Source organism: Thrips palmi, unplaced genomic scaffold, assembly GCF_012932325.1.
Source record: "Thrips palmi isolate BJ-2018 unplaced genomic scaffold, TpBJ-2018v1 HiC_scaffold_3, whole genome shotgun sequence".
In the NCBI taxonomy this organism is placed as follows: domain Eukaryota; kingdom Metazoa; phylum Arthropoda; class Insecta; order Thysanoptera; family Thripidae; genus Thrips; species Thrips palmi.
This window is the reverse complement of record NW_023144630.1, coordinates 337,939-355,867: the sequence shown is the minus strand read 5'-3', so window position 1 is coordinate 355,867 and position 17,929 is coordinate 337,939. Positions and strand designations below refer to the sequence as shown.

General features: G+C 57.6%; 2 protein-coding genes across 2 annotated transcripts; one reads left to right on the top strand and one right to left on the bottom strand.

Moving 5' to 3' along the window:
• Positions 1 to 75: 75 nt before the first annotated feature.
• On the top strand, positions 76 to 831 carry LOC117648610 (centromere protein X-like). Its single transcript, XM_034391199.1, has 3 exons — positions 76 to 251; positions 422 to 616; positions 715 to 831. Exons 1-3 carry the CDS (start codon positions 204 to 206, stop codon positions 727 to 729), a joined length of 258 nt encoding a protein of 85 aa, XP_034247090.1. The 5' UTR covers positions 76 to 203; the 3' UTR covers positions 730 to 831.
• LOC117648384 (zinc finger protein 608-like) lies at positions 829 to 15,797 on the bottom strand. Its single transcript, XM_034390893.1, has 7 exons — positions 15,291 to 15,797; positions 14,871 to 14,996; positions 8,782 to 8,905; positions 8,305 to 8,392; positions 7,009 to 7,789; positions 4,263 to 6,546; positions 829 to 2,694 (listed from the first exon to the last, which is right to left on the bottom strand). The coding sequence occupies exons 1-7, from the start codon at positions 15,795 to 15,797 to the stop codon at positions 2,621 to 2,623; spliced, it is 3,984 nt and encodes a 1,327-aa protein (XP_034246784.1). The 3' UTR covers positions 829 to 2,620.
• Positions 15,798 to 17,929: the final 2,132 nt, after the last annotated feature.

The window sequence follows — 17,929 nt, the reverse complement described above, 5'->3', positions numbered from 1 at the left end:
TCATCTAGGCTTGCTTTTTTACTGTATTTCTAGGAGTAAAATGTCAGTCATCCTGCTGTGTTTCTCTGTTTTTAGAATTTCATTGTTGGCAAGCCGCTAAAGAAGTAGAGGTCTTTTAATCGCGATTCAAAGTTGTTTTTCATTGGTTTCGTCTCGAGTGATCATTGATTTGTGATTGTTCCATTCCGCAAGAGACCAGGAACATGAATGCGAAGGACGATGTGTCTGATATCAAATCTAGCGTAAAACTAGTAAGTGATATACAGGAACGATATTCCCTTCTTAGGTTAGGATATTCTCTGTTGTTTTGCATCTTTGGACCCGTACTCCCCCTTGTTTTTGTTTTTTAATGAATTATCACGGGGATTTAAAAATAATCAGTTTGCTCACATCATTTAAATCGCTGCTCTTGTTTCCTCAGGAAGCAGTAAAACAAATTGTGCGACTGCAGTTCAAAGATGGGAAAACTAAAATTGGTGACGACGCTGTCAGATTGGTGGGAGAAGTGGTTCAACTTTTGATCGTGGAAGCAGCTGCTAGATCTTGTAACCAAGCTCTGCTTTGCGGCCAGTCAGTAGTTGAAATGGAACACGTGGAGAAGGTCCTCCCCAAACTGGTATGTTCATCCTCTTATTGTTTTGAAATGTATCTGATTTTACAATAATTTTTTTTTCAGACTGTGTTAAATAATTTTTTTTCTTTTTCTCCTGACAGCTTTTGGACTTTTGAAAGTGTTCAAGTCGTCTTCGTGATAATGATGTTGCGCATCATTGATTGATGGTATGGCTTTGTCAAGGATAAGGATAATAAAGAAATGGGAACTAAAAAAAATCACTGATCATTATTTAATTTATCAGGGTAACAATGTAAGCGAGATTAAAAAAAGAAAAGAAAACAAGAGTATAAATTTGAGAAATTTTGATTTCAGGCATGTAAAAATAATATTTCAGATAACACAAGATGGTTGCAAATATGAACATAATCATCATATAAGTACAATTCATAGCATTTACACTCAACAATGCAATTTACAAAATAATAACATAACGCTTGCAAAGTTTCAAATTTCGCTTACAATGTCATTTCAATGTACAGCATTTGCTCAGGATATTTTCTTTAAATACAGTCACATCCTTAGCAGATTTCCTAAACTTTAGTTTTCATTGTTGGTAATAATTACAAGTAATGAAATATAATTGTTGCTTTTATGTACACAAATATTTTCTCTAAAAAGAACTTTAAAAATACATAAACTAACGATTGCCCTCTCTATCTACAGAGTAAATTGGCTGCCTGAACAAAACATCTACAAAATCATGTCACCTAGATTAATGAAAGATATCAATCAATAAAGATCATTTCTTCAGTTTCACTGCCTTGTTAAAAGCATTTTCTGTGCCAACTGCGATCTTGGTCTATAGGACATTTTGTTAAAAGTGCCTCTCACATCTCTTTTTCCATCAGAAGCATTGGAAGCATTTGGAATGTAATCAAAGACAATGAGAGAAAAGAGGACTAAAGCTGGAAGGACTTCAAATTATAATGAAAAATTTGCAACTAATACAACAAGCTGCAGTTCATTCTGCTTGAAATAAAAACTATCTTTTTATCATACAGTTTAAAGAGGTGCCATACTGCTCACATTGGAAAAAGAGGAAGGAGAGGAGACTCAAAATCCCAACACATTGGCAAGAAATTTTCACATTTACAAGCACAGAAGAATTGGAACAAGTTCTACACAAATATTTTTTGTTTCAATTTTTAAAAAGTTACGCTTTAGCAAGTCAGCTGCTACAGCACAAATATCTAGGTATGCTCAAAGGTTTCCTGAACTTAATGCTCAGATAAAATATCTTTTTGTCTTTTGTACATAGATAAAAGTCAATTCTTTTTTTTTTCCAGTAGCACCTTTAAATTCTCTGAGACAAATATACAATTTAAAGACTCATTAACATAATTCCATCCACGCATATTCACAAATTTCCAGTTCTTTTTGTATGAAACGTTGAAAGGTTTATGTATTTTTCTTAATCATTGCACCAACATGGTTTACTGGTCAATTGATCCCACTGCCTGTCTCAATGCACAACATCAAGCTTGCAGTCTGCCCATAACTCATAGTAAACATCTAAATATTAATAATCACATACTAGAGGTTTGAAAACAGAACTAAGTTCGAACTCAAACTTGAAGTGAACCTTGCAGAAGACGCAATAAAAAAATTACGGCATAATATAAATCCTATCTAGTCACATATGCTAATAGTGAATGAAACCCACAGCTTGGAATATAGCAAGTTTGAATTCGAACAACCACATACCTCTATCACAAACATATCCTGAATGCTAAAATCAAATAACATTTTCAGGACAAAAATGTCATAAGCTTCTTCCAACATGGAAGTCCTACTACATTTTTTTAGTGTTATACAGTCTTGTAAAAACTTACGTTAAAACAACAAAAATGTGACATTGGATGAATCAATGTTGGAAAGACTAGGACAGAGAAATATTAAAATTAGCACAAGAAATGATACATGGGCACTTTCCAGTGTTTGACATACATCTAATATCCCAAGGACAATGATTTAACCCATCACGACTTGGTGAGGACTCACCCCTCATTTAGGAGCATATGGACTGATGACTGAAGCGGCAACAGCTGCAGCTTGTTGGCTCGCAAGCACTGCCGCTGCTGTAAAACCAACAAATGCTACTATTAATGCTCCGAATATCGGTCCCAAGTAAAAAAGGGCCTCTTAAGACTCAAAACCTATGTGAGTTAACCTATTCCATGAAATCTTACTACTTCTAGAGTCAGTTTTATGAAAAAGTGCCTATTGTGATTTAATAGCTATCCTGAAAGACCCATGTTCATTTCAATGAGATAATATTCAAGCATACTCAACACTTGATTGTTGTAATGTAATTCAAAGCATTTTATTTTTAAGTCACAGCATCTAACCAGCAATGCAAAACACTCTAAATCAGGTAACCATAGAGCTGCTCAGTAAGTCAAATGCTGGTTAAGTTTGTTCAAAAACAATTTAGAATAACTTCTCAAAAAGCAGAATGTTTGTTCCATAAATAAGTCAAATATTCATTAGTATTCAGATGCAAAAACAATATCACCAGTAATAGTAATGCCATCAGGCAAAGTCAAATTTAAGTCACTAAAGAACTCCTTTCACAACTAGAACGTCAACATAGGAATGATGACTTGAGAGAGACTCTGGGGTTCAAATAGCATGGAGCGAGACACTAGTGCAGAACTACTGCATGGGGAAGAAGGTAACATTGGGAGCTATACCAGTACATATGTTATAAAATACTGTCATGCTAAAGCCCTACTTATTTGATAGATGATACACAAAGTTTTGAATACAAATTATTAGGTACAAAATTTGACCTGAAGCCCAAAACTGCCAAAATTGATATACGAGCAACTTCCTTGCATAATTAAGCAACTCGCATTACAAACGAGACATAAAGAGGAAGGAGGGAAAATTAATTTGAGGACAAGCAAAATCATACAGATCACTTTTGTTACTTATGCTCCCTAACAAGCCAACACTGTAATGCCCCTACAGATATCACAGTCTTGATTTTTTTATACTACACGGTGTCTTACTAACTAATTTACCTCAGACATAACAATTATTATCTAACAAAATGCGGTGTACCACACCGTTGTGTTTTATGGTGGGGAAGGAAAGACACAGGTAAATTTTAACCCAAATTTCTTTTAAAAATGAAAGCTCACATGCAATATTGAGTTAAAAGCACCAGACAAGTAAATTAGTGGAAACAATAGATTCCTTCACTTGGGGCTTCTTGCAGTGCAGTACCATTCAAAGGCACATTCGGCAGTGCTAAATTTTCACAGGTAGCAATGCTAACAAATCATTTCAAAATCAAAAGCTTTCAGTCTGTGAGCAATGCAATCCTGGTTAACCTGAGACAACGAACACACAACAGCACCCAACGATGCATACCCGGCTGCGGCTTTCACAATCTCGAAGGCCAACAAATTTTACCCTTACATGGCAGTACACAAAAAAAGTCACATAGCTATTAAAAAAGTCATAAGAAGTCCGCCGTCAAGGGCAAGCAGCCTTGCGGACTGCGTGGTCGCCCAGTGAAGGCAGTGCTACCCCGCCTAGGCAGTAGGCCCGCCCCAACACGGCCACGACACCGTGCACGACACCCACGGACACGTCAGACACCCTTACGCGGAACGCTACGGCTGAACCATGGGCTTACCTCCGTACGGCGCGGGGTACTGGCCGGCCAGGATGGGGTAGCCCAGCCCCACGTGCGTGTGGTGGTGCGTGTGCACGTGCCTCTGCGGGGGCGGCGACCTAGAGTCTTTGCCGTCGGCCGCGGGCTTCCCCGGGGGCGGCGCGCCGGGGGCGGTCGACGCGGTGGACGTGGCGGGGCCCAAGGGGTTGCTGGGCGGCCTCGGGGGCGGGGGAGGGGCTCCGTGGGGCCCGCCAGACGGCGACGCGCTCGTCGGCCCCGTCTTGGGCGTGGGCGACTTAAGCGCCCGCTCCTGCAGCTCGTGGATCTTGTGCGACGAGTAGTACTGGCTGGCGTGGTGCTGGAGCAGTTCGAGCGCCTTGGGGCCCCCCGGGCCCACGGGGCCAACGCCCCCGCCAGGCGGCGGCCGGGACAGGTCCTCCGGGCCGAGGTAGCGGGGCATGCTGCCCGGCATGCCCCCCGGCATGCTGCCCATGGCGCCAATGCTGCTCATGCTGCCCAGGCCGGGGCTGAGGCCCGGGTGCAGGTACTGCGGCACCAGCATGGGGTTCATGCTGCGGTACACTGGGTGGTTGGGGTCGAAGGGCAGCGCCCCGTAGTGCGGGCCCTGCATGTAGCCCGGGTGGATGTACGCGTAGGACGACGTCGGCGGCGGCGGCGGCCCCTGCGTCTCCATAGTGGGCTTGACGCCCTCCTGCTTCTTCTCCTCGCCCTTCTTGTCCTCGGCCTTGCCGTCCTTGTGCTTGGGGCTGGGGCTGGGCGTCGACCGCACCTTGCTCGGCGGCGGCGTTCCCTTCAGGGGCGGCCGGTGGTCCTGCCGGTGGTCGGCCCGGTGTTCCGGTCGGTGGTCTGACCGGTGGTCCGGTCGGTGGTCCGGCCGGTGGTCCATCCTGTGGTCGACGCGGTGGTCCACCCGGTGGAGGTCTTGCCGCAGGTGGTCCGTGCGGAGGTCGGAGCGGAGGTCGCGCGGGTCCCCCGGCCCCTGGCCCGGCCCAGACCCCCCCGCCAGCGAGGGGTTGGCTCCAGGCCCCGGGGGCGGCGGGCCCTGCCCCTGGGGGCCTTGGGGGCCGTCCTTCCGACGCTGGTCGAACATGTAGTAGCGCCTCATGTCCTCGCCCGGGCCGGCCGGCCCGACCGGCCCCGGGGGTGGCGGTCCCGGTGGCGGCGGCCCAGGCGGTTGTCCTGGAGGCTGACTCTGCCCTAAAGGGCCCTGCGTCGGGTGGTTCTGCTGCCCCTGCTGCCCGACCGGCGCCTGCCCCGGCGCAGTCAGCAGCGGCTGCCCGGGCTGTCCAGGCTGCCCGGCCCCCGGCCCGCCGGGTGGCCGCGAGTACATGAAGCCGGCCATCTGCGTCTTCATCTCGATGCTCTCCTTGAGGATCTGGTGGTTGTCGTTGGGGTGCTGCTCCTTCTTGCCCGGCTCCAGCTTGATCTTGCTGGGGTTCGGGACGGTGATGGGGCTCGGGTTCAAACCCGGCGCGCCCATGGGCGCCCCCAGCCCGACGGGGGGCTTGAGGTCGGCGGGGCTGGGGCTGTTCTTGCCGTCCTTGCTCTTCTCGTCCAAGGGCATGACCGACATGGCGTAGCCGGGCTCCAGGCCGTACGGGTACCCCTGCAGGCCCTGCATGCCCTGCATGCCCGGCACGTAGCCGTAGTACGGGTAGTGCTGCGGCAGCCCCTTGGGCGGGAAGTCCTCCTTCTTGTCCTTGTCGTTGAGCGCCTTGGCGTCGCCCGGCTTCTCGCCGTCCTTGAGCGGCGCCAGCTTGCCGTCCGCGTTGACGGCCGACACGGCGGGGACTAGATAGGGCGGCTGTCCGTAGAACGGGAACATGTTGTAGTGGGGCTGCAGCGGGTGGCCGGCAGCGCCCTGGCACCCCTCAGCCTTCTTGTCGGCCGCCTTGGCCTTGTCGTCGGCCTCCGAGGTGGGCGCCGCGTCGTCGGAGATGTCCGAGTACGCGGGGCTCTGCACGCCGTCGCGGCCGGTGTTCTCGGCGCCGAAGGGATGCTCGTTGGGGTTGGGGTGCGGGCTGCCGGCCGGGGACTTGCGCGCCTTCTTCTTGTGGTTGGGCGTCTTGGAGTTGGGGTTGACGCCCGCGTTGGCCAGCGCGGGCGACGCGCTCAGCCCCACGGCGCCGGGCCCCGCCAAGGACCCCGGCAAGGCGGCCGGCATCCCCGGCAGCGGCATGGCCAGGCTCCCCGGCAGCGACATGGCGCCGGCCAGCGGCAGCGGCCCGGGCACGGCGGTCTTCTCCTTCTCGGGCATCAGCGCCGAGGCCGGCTTCACCTTGAACTGCGGCACCTTGTTGATGGTGGGGTGCATCAGGTGGAGCTGGCCGGGCTGCGGCGGCGGCGCGCCGACCATGCTGGCCGTGGTGGTGACCGGCAGGCCGACGGTCTGGCCGGGGCCGGGCACGGACACGGCGGCGCCCGCCGGTGGTGGCTGCGCGCCGGCGATGGTCGCCGAGGCCACCAGGTTCACCTGGTTCACGGTGGTGGGCGGGTTGGTGGCGGCCACGATCTGGTGGCCCTGCAGGCCTGGCTGGAGCCCCGGCTGCAGGCCCGGTAGGCCGGCCTGGATGCCGCCCTGCAGGGGCATGCCCCGGAGCGCGGCGTTGTTGACCACGCCGCCGGGGGTCACCGTCCCCTTGGCGACGAACACGGCGGCGGGGGTGGCGGCGGCAGCGGGCTGCGGGGCGCCCGCCGTGGCGGCGGCGGCTGGCTGCATGGGCTGGGGCGGCTGGGGCCCGGGCACCACGACGGCCGTCGGGGGCGACTCGTCCGCCACGCCGAAGCGCAGCACGCCGGGGACGCCCGTCTTCATGACCTTGTCCGGCACGACGGCGGGCACGTCCACCTGCGCCGCGGGCGCGGCTGCGGGCGGGGTAGCCGCGGGCGGCGCGGGGCTGGGCCCCGAGGCCTTGTCCGCGGCGGTGTCAGGTACGGTAGTGACCTCCTCGTCCTTCTCGGCACGCGCGGCCAGCGGGCTGGGCCGCGGACTAGGGCGCGGACTCGGCCGCGGACTCGGCGGCTCCGCGTTGCTCTCGTCGTTCTCCGACAAGCTGGCCACGTCCTTGGTGTCGTCGTCATCGGCCGAGCCGTGCGCGTGCGACTGGTGGTACTTGAGCCCGTTGATGTGCTTGTACTTCTTGCTGCAGTTGGGCTCGGGGCACTCGAGCAGCACCGGCGACGGCGGCGGGCTCGACGAGTTGTTGGCGGCCTTGCTCTTCTTAGCGGAGCCCTGGCCCGCGCCGTTCACCTCCTCCGTCTCCGTGCGGCTGCTCTTGCGCTTGTTGTCCTGGCGGTCGAGCCGCGGCGGCGGGAACTGCGTCGGCGACCCCACCGTCGTCCCGTTGCCCGACCCGGGTCCCCGTCGACCCTTGGCGCCGCCGTTGCGCAGCTTGGAGTGCACCGACGACCGCGTCTCCGTGAAGTTGGACAGGTCGCCGCCCGGCGTGCTGGCCGCGCCCCGGCCCCGCTTGCCGCGTCCCTTGGGCGTCCGCGCGTCCAGGTCGCTGGTCGGCGAGTCGCAGAACCTGCAACGCCACTCGGTTAGCACACCCCGGCACGCAGTGGGCCAGAAGACCGGTGGAGGCGGCAAAAACTCTCGACGCGTTTTGAGCTCCAGAGTCGCTAAATAGGACTCGAACCGGACGTGTGACCCCACCAATGGATTCCTCGTTCGAAGAGCAATCCATTGGTGGGGTCACACGTCCGGTTCGAGTCCCATTTAGCGACTCTGGAGCTCAAAGCGCGTCTGGAGTTTTGGCCGCCTCCACCGGTCTTCTGGGCCACTGTGAGGCACGAGCCGCCAGTCTCAGAGGGTCGGAAAACACAAGGACGGCTCTAAAACCGGAAAACAAAGGTATAAGTTGCGTCCTCTATGTTTTCCAACTCTCTTCAACTTAAACTTGAAGAACAAAATATAAGACGAATCGCGCAAGAAATAAAAACCAGCACAAGACGACGAGGGGAAGGTTAAGCGTCAATCAATCAAAAAGATGAACGATTAGAATAAGTCACGACAGATCTCTCTTTTCTCATACTGTACCTTGGCGGCGCCCAGTCGTGTCTGGTGCAGTCGAGTAAGGTCCCGACGTAAGTCTTCCCTCTCCACGTCACGTTCACCACGAGAACGCCTGCAACACCAAGCACAGCGTTAGAAACCGGCAAATCGGCAACACACAGTGGACAAGAAGGCCGGTGGAGGCGGCTGAACCTCTAGACGCGTTTCGAGCTCCAGAGCCGCTAAGCAGGACTCGAACCGAACGTGTGACCCCACCAATGGATTCCTCGTTCGGAGAGCAATCCATAGGTGGGGTCACACGTTCAGTTCCAGTCCAATTTAGCGACTCTGAAGCACAAAACGCGTCCGGGATTTTGACCGACACCGCCGGTCTTCCGACCCACTGTGCAACACACGTAACTCCAAGGAAAACACCAAAACAAAACTACTCGCTCGAACCTCCGACCTACGGTACAGGGGTCGAGCGCCCCGCCCGCTCGGCCAACGCACCGTCATACGCACCTCCCTCCGTTTCGTGCCACACAATGCCCTCCAGTGTGACGCTCGTGCCGGGCTCGCAAGGGCCCAGGCAGTCCGGCTCCGTGATGGTGCCCACACTCGTGCCGACGCACATGTCCACCAGCTCCTGCAACAACAAGGCCACCGTCAGCAACGAGGACAACACACTACGATCGCCGCCGCGCCGGGCCGTCAGCAAGACGAGACAGATGCAAGAATCGCGCCACCACGTCCACTCTAAAAATTTGATTCCCAATTTAATGTTTGCAGTGTCCCGGCTTGGCTTGATCAATCCGCCCGGCCCAGTCAACCCAGAGCAACAACCCCGGCGCCACCGCACAGTGGGCCAGAAGGCCGGCGCCGGTGGCCAAAACTCTAGACGCGTTTTGAGCTCCAGAGTCGCTGCATGGGACCAGAACCGAACGTGTGACCCCACCTTTGGATTCCTCATGCGGAGAGCAATCCATCGGTGGGGTCACACGTTCGGTTCGAGACCTGTTTAGCGACTCTGGGGCTCAAAACGCGTCTAGAGTTGTGTGTGCCGCCTCCACTGGTCTTCTGGCCCACCGCACGGCGGCGCCCCCTGGCGGCGCGGCGACGCACTGCGACGCGCTCACGCGGCCGACAGCTTCCGGCGCCTGCCGCGAGGGGGCGCCCGCCCTGCGCCCTACGCTGTAAACGCACGGCGTGTGTACTGCTACACTGTACGCCCGTCGACCGTGCGAAAGCCACCACATGGCGGCCAGGTTGACAAGGAAAATTCCCCCCCCCCCCGCAGCTTTTAAAGTTTCACACAACACGGCGGCTTTCAGCCGCTTTATTTCGGCTGCCTTCAGCGCGGCCGCCACAAAGGCGTCGCCAGAGTTCACACTTCGGGCCTCATTGCTGGGGAACAAAGGGCGGAGCGAGGGAGGGGGGAAGGGGGAGAGACACGGCGAAATGAGAAGTGAGCAAAGGGGAGAGTGAGCAAAGGGTAGAGAGTGAGCAAATGGCAGAGACTGAGCAAAGGGTAGAGAGGGATCAAAAGGTAGAGTGAGCAAAAGGCACAGAGTGAGCAAATGGCAGAAAGTGAGCAAAAGGTTGAGAGTGAGCAAAAGGTGGAGAGTAAGCAAAAGGTGGAGAGTGAGCAAAAGGTGGAGAGTGAGCAAAAGGTTGGGAGTGAGCGAAGGGTAGAGGTGAGGAAAGGGTAGAGAGTGAGCAAAAGGTTGAGAGTGAGCAAAAGGTTAGGAGTGAGCAAAAGGTAGAGTGAGCAAAAGGCAGAGAGTGAGCAAAAGGCAGAGAGTGAGCAAATTGTAGAGAGTGAGCAAATTGTAGAGAGTGAGCAAAAGGTAGAGAGTGAGCCAATGGCAGAGAGTGAGCAAAAGGTTGAGAGTGAGCAAAAGGTAGAGTGAGCAAAAGGTAGAGTGAGCAAAAGGTAGAGAGTGAGCAAAAGGTAGAGAGTGAGCAAAAGGTAGGGAGTGAGCAAAAGGTAGAGAGTGAGCAAAATGTGGAGGCTGAGCAAAACAAGAGAGTGAGCGGGCATAGTGAGCAAAAGAGACAGAGGGAGCAAAAGAGGAAGAGTGGGCTAGCAAAAGGGGAAGAGTGTGCAAGAGGGGGAGAGTGAGCGAGAGCACGAGGGCAGGCAGGCAGGCAGGAAGGTAAGTATGAAAGGTGAGGCCCGTAACAATTATCTATTAACAAGTCCGGCGGCCGGGCCCCAGCAGCGAACCCCCGGGGGACGGAGGCCGCTCGCCCTACGGCCGGAACGGGGAGCGGCGGGGCGGGGCGGGGCGGGGCGAGGCGGGGCGGCAAGCGATGGCCCTTGATAACCATGTCAGACTGTCGCAGGCTCGGCCGTGGCTCGGCCGCACGGGGACGCCGCCGGCGGGGACTGCCTTCAAGGAGGGCGCATTCCGCCCCCACCCCTTTCCCCCCGGGACGCGACAATAAACCCCTACACTGTCATTAATTCAGCCAACAATACCAACAAACCGGACCCAGCGACCCGAAGCCCAGTCGTCGGCACGCCCCATAGCGCCCTTGGGCCCTCCGGCCGAATCAAAGGCGAGCAGAGGCGACACTTTTTACCATTCCATTTTTGATTCCCGCCGATCCATACGGAGCGCGTCTTCGCCATTCCCGTCACGCGCCGCTCCAACCAATCAGCGCGCGGCTCGCCGGGCCTGGCGGGGCCTTGAGGCCGCCGTCGGAACTTGATCAGAAACAGATCAGCAACAGCCGATTGCAATTTTCCCCGGGCCTCGGAAACCAGGCGCACAGAGAGCCAGAAGACCGGTGGAGGCCGCCCAAAAACTCTAGACTCGTTTTGACCTCCAGAGTCGCTGGACAGGACTCGGACCGCGCGTGTGACCCCACCAATGGATTCCTCGTTCGGAGAGCAATCCATTGGTGGGGTCACACGTTCGGTTCGAGTCCCACTTAGCGAGTCTAGCCAGAACGCGTCTACAATTTTCGCGAGTCACACGCTCTCACAAAACCGGACCCAGGCGCGGCCCTGCAGAAAAGTTCCGCGGAGTCGCTTTCGTGGCTCCGTCTCTGTCGCACACATGGGGCGTCCCGCACGGGTGCGAGAGAGACAGAGCGATGGCCGCGGGGTCCTTGGAGCGGATCTTGACTCACCGCCGCGTCGCTCCGCCGAGGCTCCGCTTACCGACCGCTTTAATGCATTTTATATCGCCAATTTCTCGGCGCCAGCGAGGCATCGATCTTCCTCCTGCCCCCACCGCCAAGGAGGGCGCAAGGCGCAGCGCGCAGGGCCCGAAGGGTGGAGGAAAGAGAGAGAGAAAAGAGGAGAGAGAGAGGGGGGAGAGAGGGAAGAGAGAAGGGGAGAGAAGAGAGAGAAGAAGAAGGAGGGAGAGAAAGGGAAGAGAGGGGGAAGGAGGAAAAGAAGAGGGGGTGAAAGGGGAGGGAGGGGGGAGGGGGGGGGGGGGGGAAAAGGGGGGGGGAGAGGAGGGAGGGGAGAGGGGAGAGAGAGAGAAAAAAGGGGGGGGGGAGGGGGACAGGGCCCCCGGAACCCCCCGGGTAGGCAACCCCGCAAAGAGTGGCCCTGGGGCCACCCCCACCGCGAGGCGCACGAGAGAGCCGGCGGCGCGGTGAGGGGGGGGGGGGGGGTGGGGAGGGTCCGGGGGGGGCGGGGAGGGAGGCATTGGCGGTTAGAGTGTGGACAAGCGTCGCACAAGATTTTTTCAAACCAAAACCGGGGGGGGGGGGGGGCGGCAGCCCCGCCGAAGGGCCCGGCTAGCGCGCCACCCCGCCCCTGTGTGCCTGCGGGCCCCCCCGCCGCGGCGGCGCACAACGCAGGGGACGGGCCCGCCCGGAAAAGGGCCCGGGCCTAAAGGGGTGAAGGATGCATGCCCGCCCCCTGCGGGCCCGCCGGCACAGTGGGGGCCCGAGCCGGTGGAGCGGCCCAAAACCGACGCGTTTTGAGCCCAGAGTCGCTAAAGGGATCGAACCGAACGGGTGACCCACCAATGGATTGCTCTTCGAACAAGGGAAACCTTGGTGGGGTCACACGTCGGTTCGAGTCCCATTTAGCGACTCTGGAGCTCAAAACGCGTCCGGGATTTTGACGGCCTCCACCGGTCTTCTGGCCCACTGTGCGCCGCGCTGCGTGTGCTATTTGGAGAGCAGCCGCGCCGCCCGGCGTGCTATTCTCAGGGATTCGGCCGCCACGCCGCCGAGCCCCGCCACGCCCCGCCACCACGAGGTCACCGCGAGAAGCCACGCCACGTCACGCCAAACCGACTGGAAGGGAAATCATTCGCCATAAAAGACGAAAACGGAAGTAAAAATATAAATAAGGCCGGGAGGACATAAAACGCGACGGCCGACGCGCGCGCCGCCCGCAGGACGCCGTCGTGCCATCACCTCGACGAGGTGCACTCGCCAGGATGATGGAGACGACGACGTCACCAGAGAGGCGAGGCCACGCAGCCAAGGCAACAGCAGCCAAGCTCTCGCGTCGCTAGACAGAACTCGAACCGAACGTGTGACCCCACCAATGGATTGCTCTCCGAACGAGGAATCCATTGGTGGGGTCACACGTTCGGTTCGAATCCCATTTAGCGACTCTGGAGCTCAAAACGCGTCTAGAATTTTGGCCGCCTCCACCGGTCTTCTGGCCCACTGTGGGAGGTCAATTGTCCCTTTACCCCCACTGGACCCGCGCCTGAACCTGCCCGCCAACAACTACCCCTTCTCCACCGTAAATGCCCTGTCCCCCGCTAAATCTTCTCACTTCTTCCACCAGGCGCAGCGCCCGCCCCGCCCCGCCCCGCCCCCCCGCCCCGCCCCGCCCCGATCGATGGGAGGCCCAGAGGCCCTCCGGCAGAGTCCCCACTGGCCGGCCCAAAAATAAAGGCTCGAAAAGAGAGAGGGGGGGGAGTGAGAGGGAGAGACCGCCACATCAAAGGGCGTGGTGCATCAAACGGCCATTTCAAATGCAAACCCCTGAGCGAGAGCGCGGACCAGACAGAGACAGGGCAACGACCGAGGCCCCCCCCCTCTTCCCTCTCTCCCTGCCCTCGGCCAGCCCTGCACCTCGCGGCAACGTCCGAGAGCAACGCAAGCGTCTATCTCAGTCGCACTTAGAGAATTCCTCGGACTCGCGCAGCAGCTCTCTCTCTCTCTCTCTCTCTCTCTCTCTCTCTCTCAATTTTCAGACGGCCCTTCCTTACTATGTAGGCCGGCCGGCGTGCGGCGCAGCAGACTGATTCCGTCTTCGCCGCTCTCTCTCTCTCTCTCTCTCTCGCACGGGACGCCGCTGCCATAAGCAAGAGAGAGAGAGAGAGACAAGAGCGACGAAAACGACTCTCGGAATCAGTCTGCTCGCTGAGCCCCAAAGGACCGCGGGCGAAGGGGCCGTCGCAGAGTCGCATGCCGACCTCGCGTTGCGGCGGGAGGGGGGAGGGGGAGGGGGAGTGGAGGAAAGGGGGCGGCAAGAGGAAAATCACCCGGAGCAGCCGAGCGCGCAGCCCGAAGGAGAGAGAGGGGGAGGGGAGGGGGAGGGTCGCGCGTCAAATTGACTGTAACATCATTCCCGCGACGCGGCGCCGCCACGCCTCCTCCAGTGGCGTGGCGTGGCAGTGGCGTGGCGGTGGCAGTGGCGCGGCAGCGCAGCGACCCGACAAACAACGGCAGGGCCGGCTCCAGCGCTCCAGCGGTGGCGACGCAAAGGACGCACCGAGGGGAACAAATTCGCCTCTTATTCCGGTTGCCGAGCGACCGGCCCGCGCCACTTTTTCCCTGTCAACTCAACTCGGCCGGCGCAGCGTGCCGGAGTCCACTCTAGACAGCGCACGCGCCGTCAGCGCCGCCCTCGTCGCACAGTGGGCCGGAAGACCGGAGGAGGAGGCGGCCATAGTCCCGGACGCGTTTTGAGCTCCAGAGTCGCTGAATGGGACTCGAACCGAACGTGTGGCCCCACCAATGGATTGCTCTCCGAACGAGGAATCCCATTGGTAAGGTGCAAGTTGCAAATGGGAAAAAGTTGCCCAAAACGTGCTCACGTCATCAGTGGATGGCCCTTCGCGCCCCACGCCCAGACTCCATGGAGGTCCACTGTGAGAGGTCCGGAGAGCCCTCGACCCTCCCGAGACTCGAGGGGCCTGGAGGAGCACGAGTAGGGCCCCGACAAGGAAATGTCCACTCGGAAAGGCCAGGTCGCCAGGTGGGCCTCGCCGCCACGCCCCGCGGACGCGACCCGCCAAAGGGACCCTTGCAAGCAATTTGGGCACCAGGGTTCACAAACAGTGCGCCCGGCTGCCCCACAGTGGGCCTGAAGACCGGTGGAGGCGGCCAAAACTCTAGACGCGTTTTGAGCTCCAGTCGCCAAATTGGACTCGAACCGAACGTGTGACCCCACCAATGGATTCCTCGTTCTGAGAGCAATCCATTGGTGGGGTCACACGTTCGGTTCGAGTCCCCTTCAGCGACTCTGACGCTCAAAACGCGTCTGGAGTTTTGGCCGCCTCCACCGGTCTTCTGGCCCACTGGGCGGCGTGCTTCAAAGGGCTTGCCCGCGGATAAGTTGCCCGAAGTGGCTGGCGGCACAGAATTGCCCACTGCACTGTACGGCACTACACTGCACTCACCTTGGACTCGGAGTTGGCCTTGGCCTTCTTGGCGGGCGGCCCCCGGTCGGCGTCCGCGTCGTTGAGGAAGGGCTGCGCGGGTGGCGGCTGTGCCTGCGCGCCCTGGCCGCCCTGGCCCTGGGGGCCCTGCTTGCTGGGGGTCGTGGGGGCGAGCGCCACGCCGGGCGGCCCCGGCCCCGACGCCCCCGTGAACACCCCCGTCCTGGCGGGCCGGTCCGCGGCGCCGGGCTGCCCGCTGGGGGGCTGTGCCGCCGCGGCGGTGGTGGTGGTCGTCGTCGTGGTCGACGGGGTGGTGGTGGACGCCGCCGTCGACGACGACGACGTCGTGGTGGTGTTGGTGGTGGTGGTCGCGTTGAGCGTCGCCGTGGTGGTGACCGTCGTCCCCGCCGACGTGAGCGGCGACGCCGCCACGCCGTTCACGTCGGGGAGCGCCGACGGCGTGGTGCTGCCGGAGGTCGGCTTGGTGGACTTGTCCTTGACCTTGTCCCTGCGGTGGCTGCTGGACCCCCGCTTGCCCGAGCTGGCCGGGCTGCTGTTGCTACTGTTGCTGCTGATGGCCGGGCCGGGGGGCGGCGCCGCGGGCGGCGCGGCGGCCACGTGCTTGGCGCCCTTCTCCTCGCCGTTGTGCTGCTCGTTCGACTTGACGATCTCGTGCTTGGCCTCGGACGTCTTGGTGCCCGGCTTGGTGCGCTTGATCTTCATCTTGAGGCCCTTGTCCACCGTGGCCGAGTGCTCCACGGCCAGCTTGGCGGCCTTGGCGGCCGCGCCGGCGGCAGACGCCATCCCAGTGGAAGCGTTCTTCTCTATGTCCGCATCCAGGTCGATGATGAGGCTGCCGATGCCTATGTCCCACTCCTGCTCGTCATATTCGAAGTTGTTCGCAGGGGGTTCCCTGTCCCCCGGGCGCTCTCTCATTGGGCCCGCCATGCGCACCCTGCCCACCCTCCCACCACCATCTTATCCCCTGCAACAGACAGAGACAACAACAACGGTCAGTCAAACAGACGCGACGGTCGCGGCGAGGCTTCCGACTTCAACACCACCGACAGACGGCAAGCTGACACAGTGGGCCAGAAGACCGGTGGAGGCGGTCAAAACGTCAGACTCGTTTTGAGCTCCAGAGTCACTAAATGGGACTCGAACCGATCGTGTGACCCCACCAATGGATTCCACGTTCGGAGAGCAATCCATTGGTGGGGTCACAGGTTCGGTTCGAGTCCTGTTTGGCGACTCTGGAGCTCAAAGCGCGTCTAGAGTTTTGGCCGCCTCCACCGGTCTTCTGGCCCACTGTGCGCCATCCCCGATCCACGGCCACAGACGCCACACCGATAGCGCGCTCAACACAGTTTTGACGAGTTTTGCCCCCGCCCCCTCCGTCCCGCGACGACTACAAATGCCAAGGAAAAGGAGCGGAGGGGAGGGGGTGACCCCAAAATAACGCGGCGCGGGAGGGGAGGGGGGATGCTTATCGCGGCCGAGTTACTACCCCATTCAACGCGGGCAGCGGAGGTGAGGGGGAAGGGGGTCATCAGGACGCACACCACTTTCTTCAGGCAAGGAAATGCGAATTTATACTGGCCGATACGGTTGGGGCGAGGAAAAGGAACTCGGGAACGGAGACCGCCACAACAAATTCTTTCCCAGTGTACGCCCACGCCGGACGGGCGCGAGCAAGGCGCGACACTGCCAAGGCGCCTTTTTAGACACACAGACAGACAGGACAGACAGACGCAGACATACACACAGACAGGCAGACACACAGACACCCGCAGACAGGGAAACAGGCAGACACACAGACATCCACAGACAGTCACACAGACAGTCACACAGACAGACACACAGACAGGCAGACTCACAGACAGACAGACAGACAGACAGACACAGATGGACGCACACCTGCCCGCCCAAACGCGCCCGCAGTCCAGGTGCAAAATGTCACCGCTGTTTCACGGACACGGAGTCGTGCATTATCCCCACACGCACACTCATAAACACGCACTCACACACACAAAGGCACACACACACACACACACAGACAAACTCGCCCATACAGTATAGACGTACACGGACTATTTGCGTGTCCCGAAACGAAAATGGTCACCATTCGTAAGGCCTGGTGGTCAGGCCACAGCTATGGCGTGTTGGGTGAAAGCATAATGACACCATCCAGGGCCACACAGACACGGACACACACACGCACACACACACAGTCACAGACACACACACTCACAATCACGTCCGTCGCGCGATTTTTATCATTCACCAACGACATCTGGTCTGGTCAGAGTTTCAAACACCGCATACACAACGTCCGTCCGTGCGCGGGCACGCGCTGGCGAATAATTTTGAAAGAAAAAAAAAATGGAGAAGAGAAAAAAGAGAACAGAGAAGAAAAACACGAATCGAAACTGATTAAACATATCAGCCGAGCAGTAGCCGTGGGGACCTTCCCACTCCATCCATCGACCCTGGGGAACGACCCCACCGCAGCGCGTGTCTCTCTCTCTCTCTCTCTCTCTCTCTCTCTCTCTCTCTCTCTCTCTCTCTCTCTCTCTCTCTCACGTACATACAAACAGGAAGAGACACACACATAATAGTACACACAGACACACACACACACACACACACAAACACACTCACACACACACACACACTGACGCGTCCCGACAGCCCTTCATCCATCCCCATAAAGGTCCCGCCCCAGGCCGCGCCGCGCGCCTCCCTGATCCATGTTTTTACGAGCTTTATACTGTTAGTGCGGCAGGAGCGACGGTGTGGAGTCCGATACACGGCAACACACGCACTCACACTCACACACGCACACTTTTACACACACACGCACACTTTTACACACACACACACACACACTTCAATATCCCACCCGAACGGGAAAGCTCACGAAAAAGAAAGAGGGAGGGGTTAGTGGATTGGGGGATTTGGGGGGGGGGGGAGGAGGTTTGCTAAAAACCCACCACTGTATATCACGCGAGTAAAGAGTGAGCCGGGGAAATGAAAACGTGCCAAAACGGTCGCCGTGTCCCTATTCTTGGAAACAGAAA

Excerpts from the sequence above, each read along its gene's own strand:
- LOC117648610 (XM_034391199.1), top strand. The coding sequence starts at position 204 with ATGAATGCGAAGGACGATGTGTCTGATATCAAATCTAGCGTAAAACTA. Across the intron at positions 252-421 it reads TCAAATCTAGCGTAAAACTA|GAAGCAGTAAAACAAATTGT; the intron begins GTAAGTGATATA and ends TTGTTTCCTCAG.
- LOC117648384 (XM_034390893.1), bottom strand. The coding sequence starts at position 15,797 with ATGGCGGGCCCAATGAGAGAGCGCCCGGGGGACAGGGAACCCCCTGCG. Across the intron at positions 8,906-14,870 it reads AGGCCAACTCCGAGTCCAAG|GAGCTGGTGGACATGTGCGT; the intron begins GTGAGTGCAGTG and ends TTGTTGTTGCAG. Across the intron at positions 2,695-4,262 it reads GTACCCCGCGCCGTACGGAG|CAGCGGCAGTGCTTGCGAGC; the intron begins GTAAGCCCATGG and ends TTGGTTTTACAG.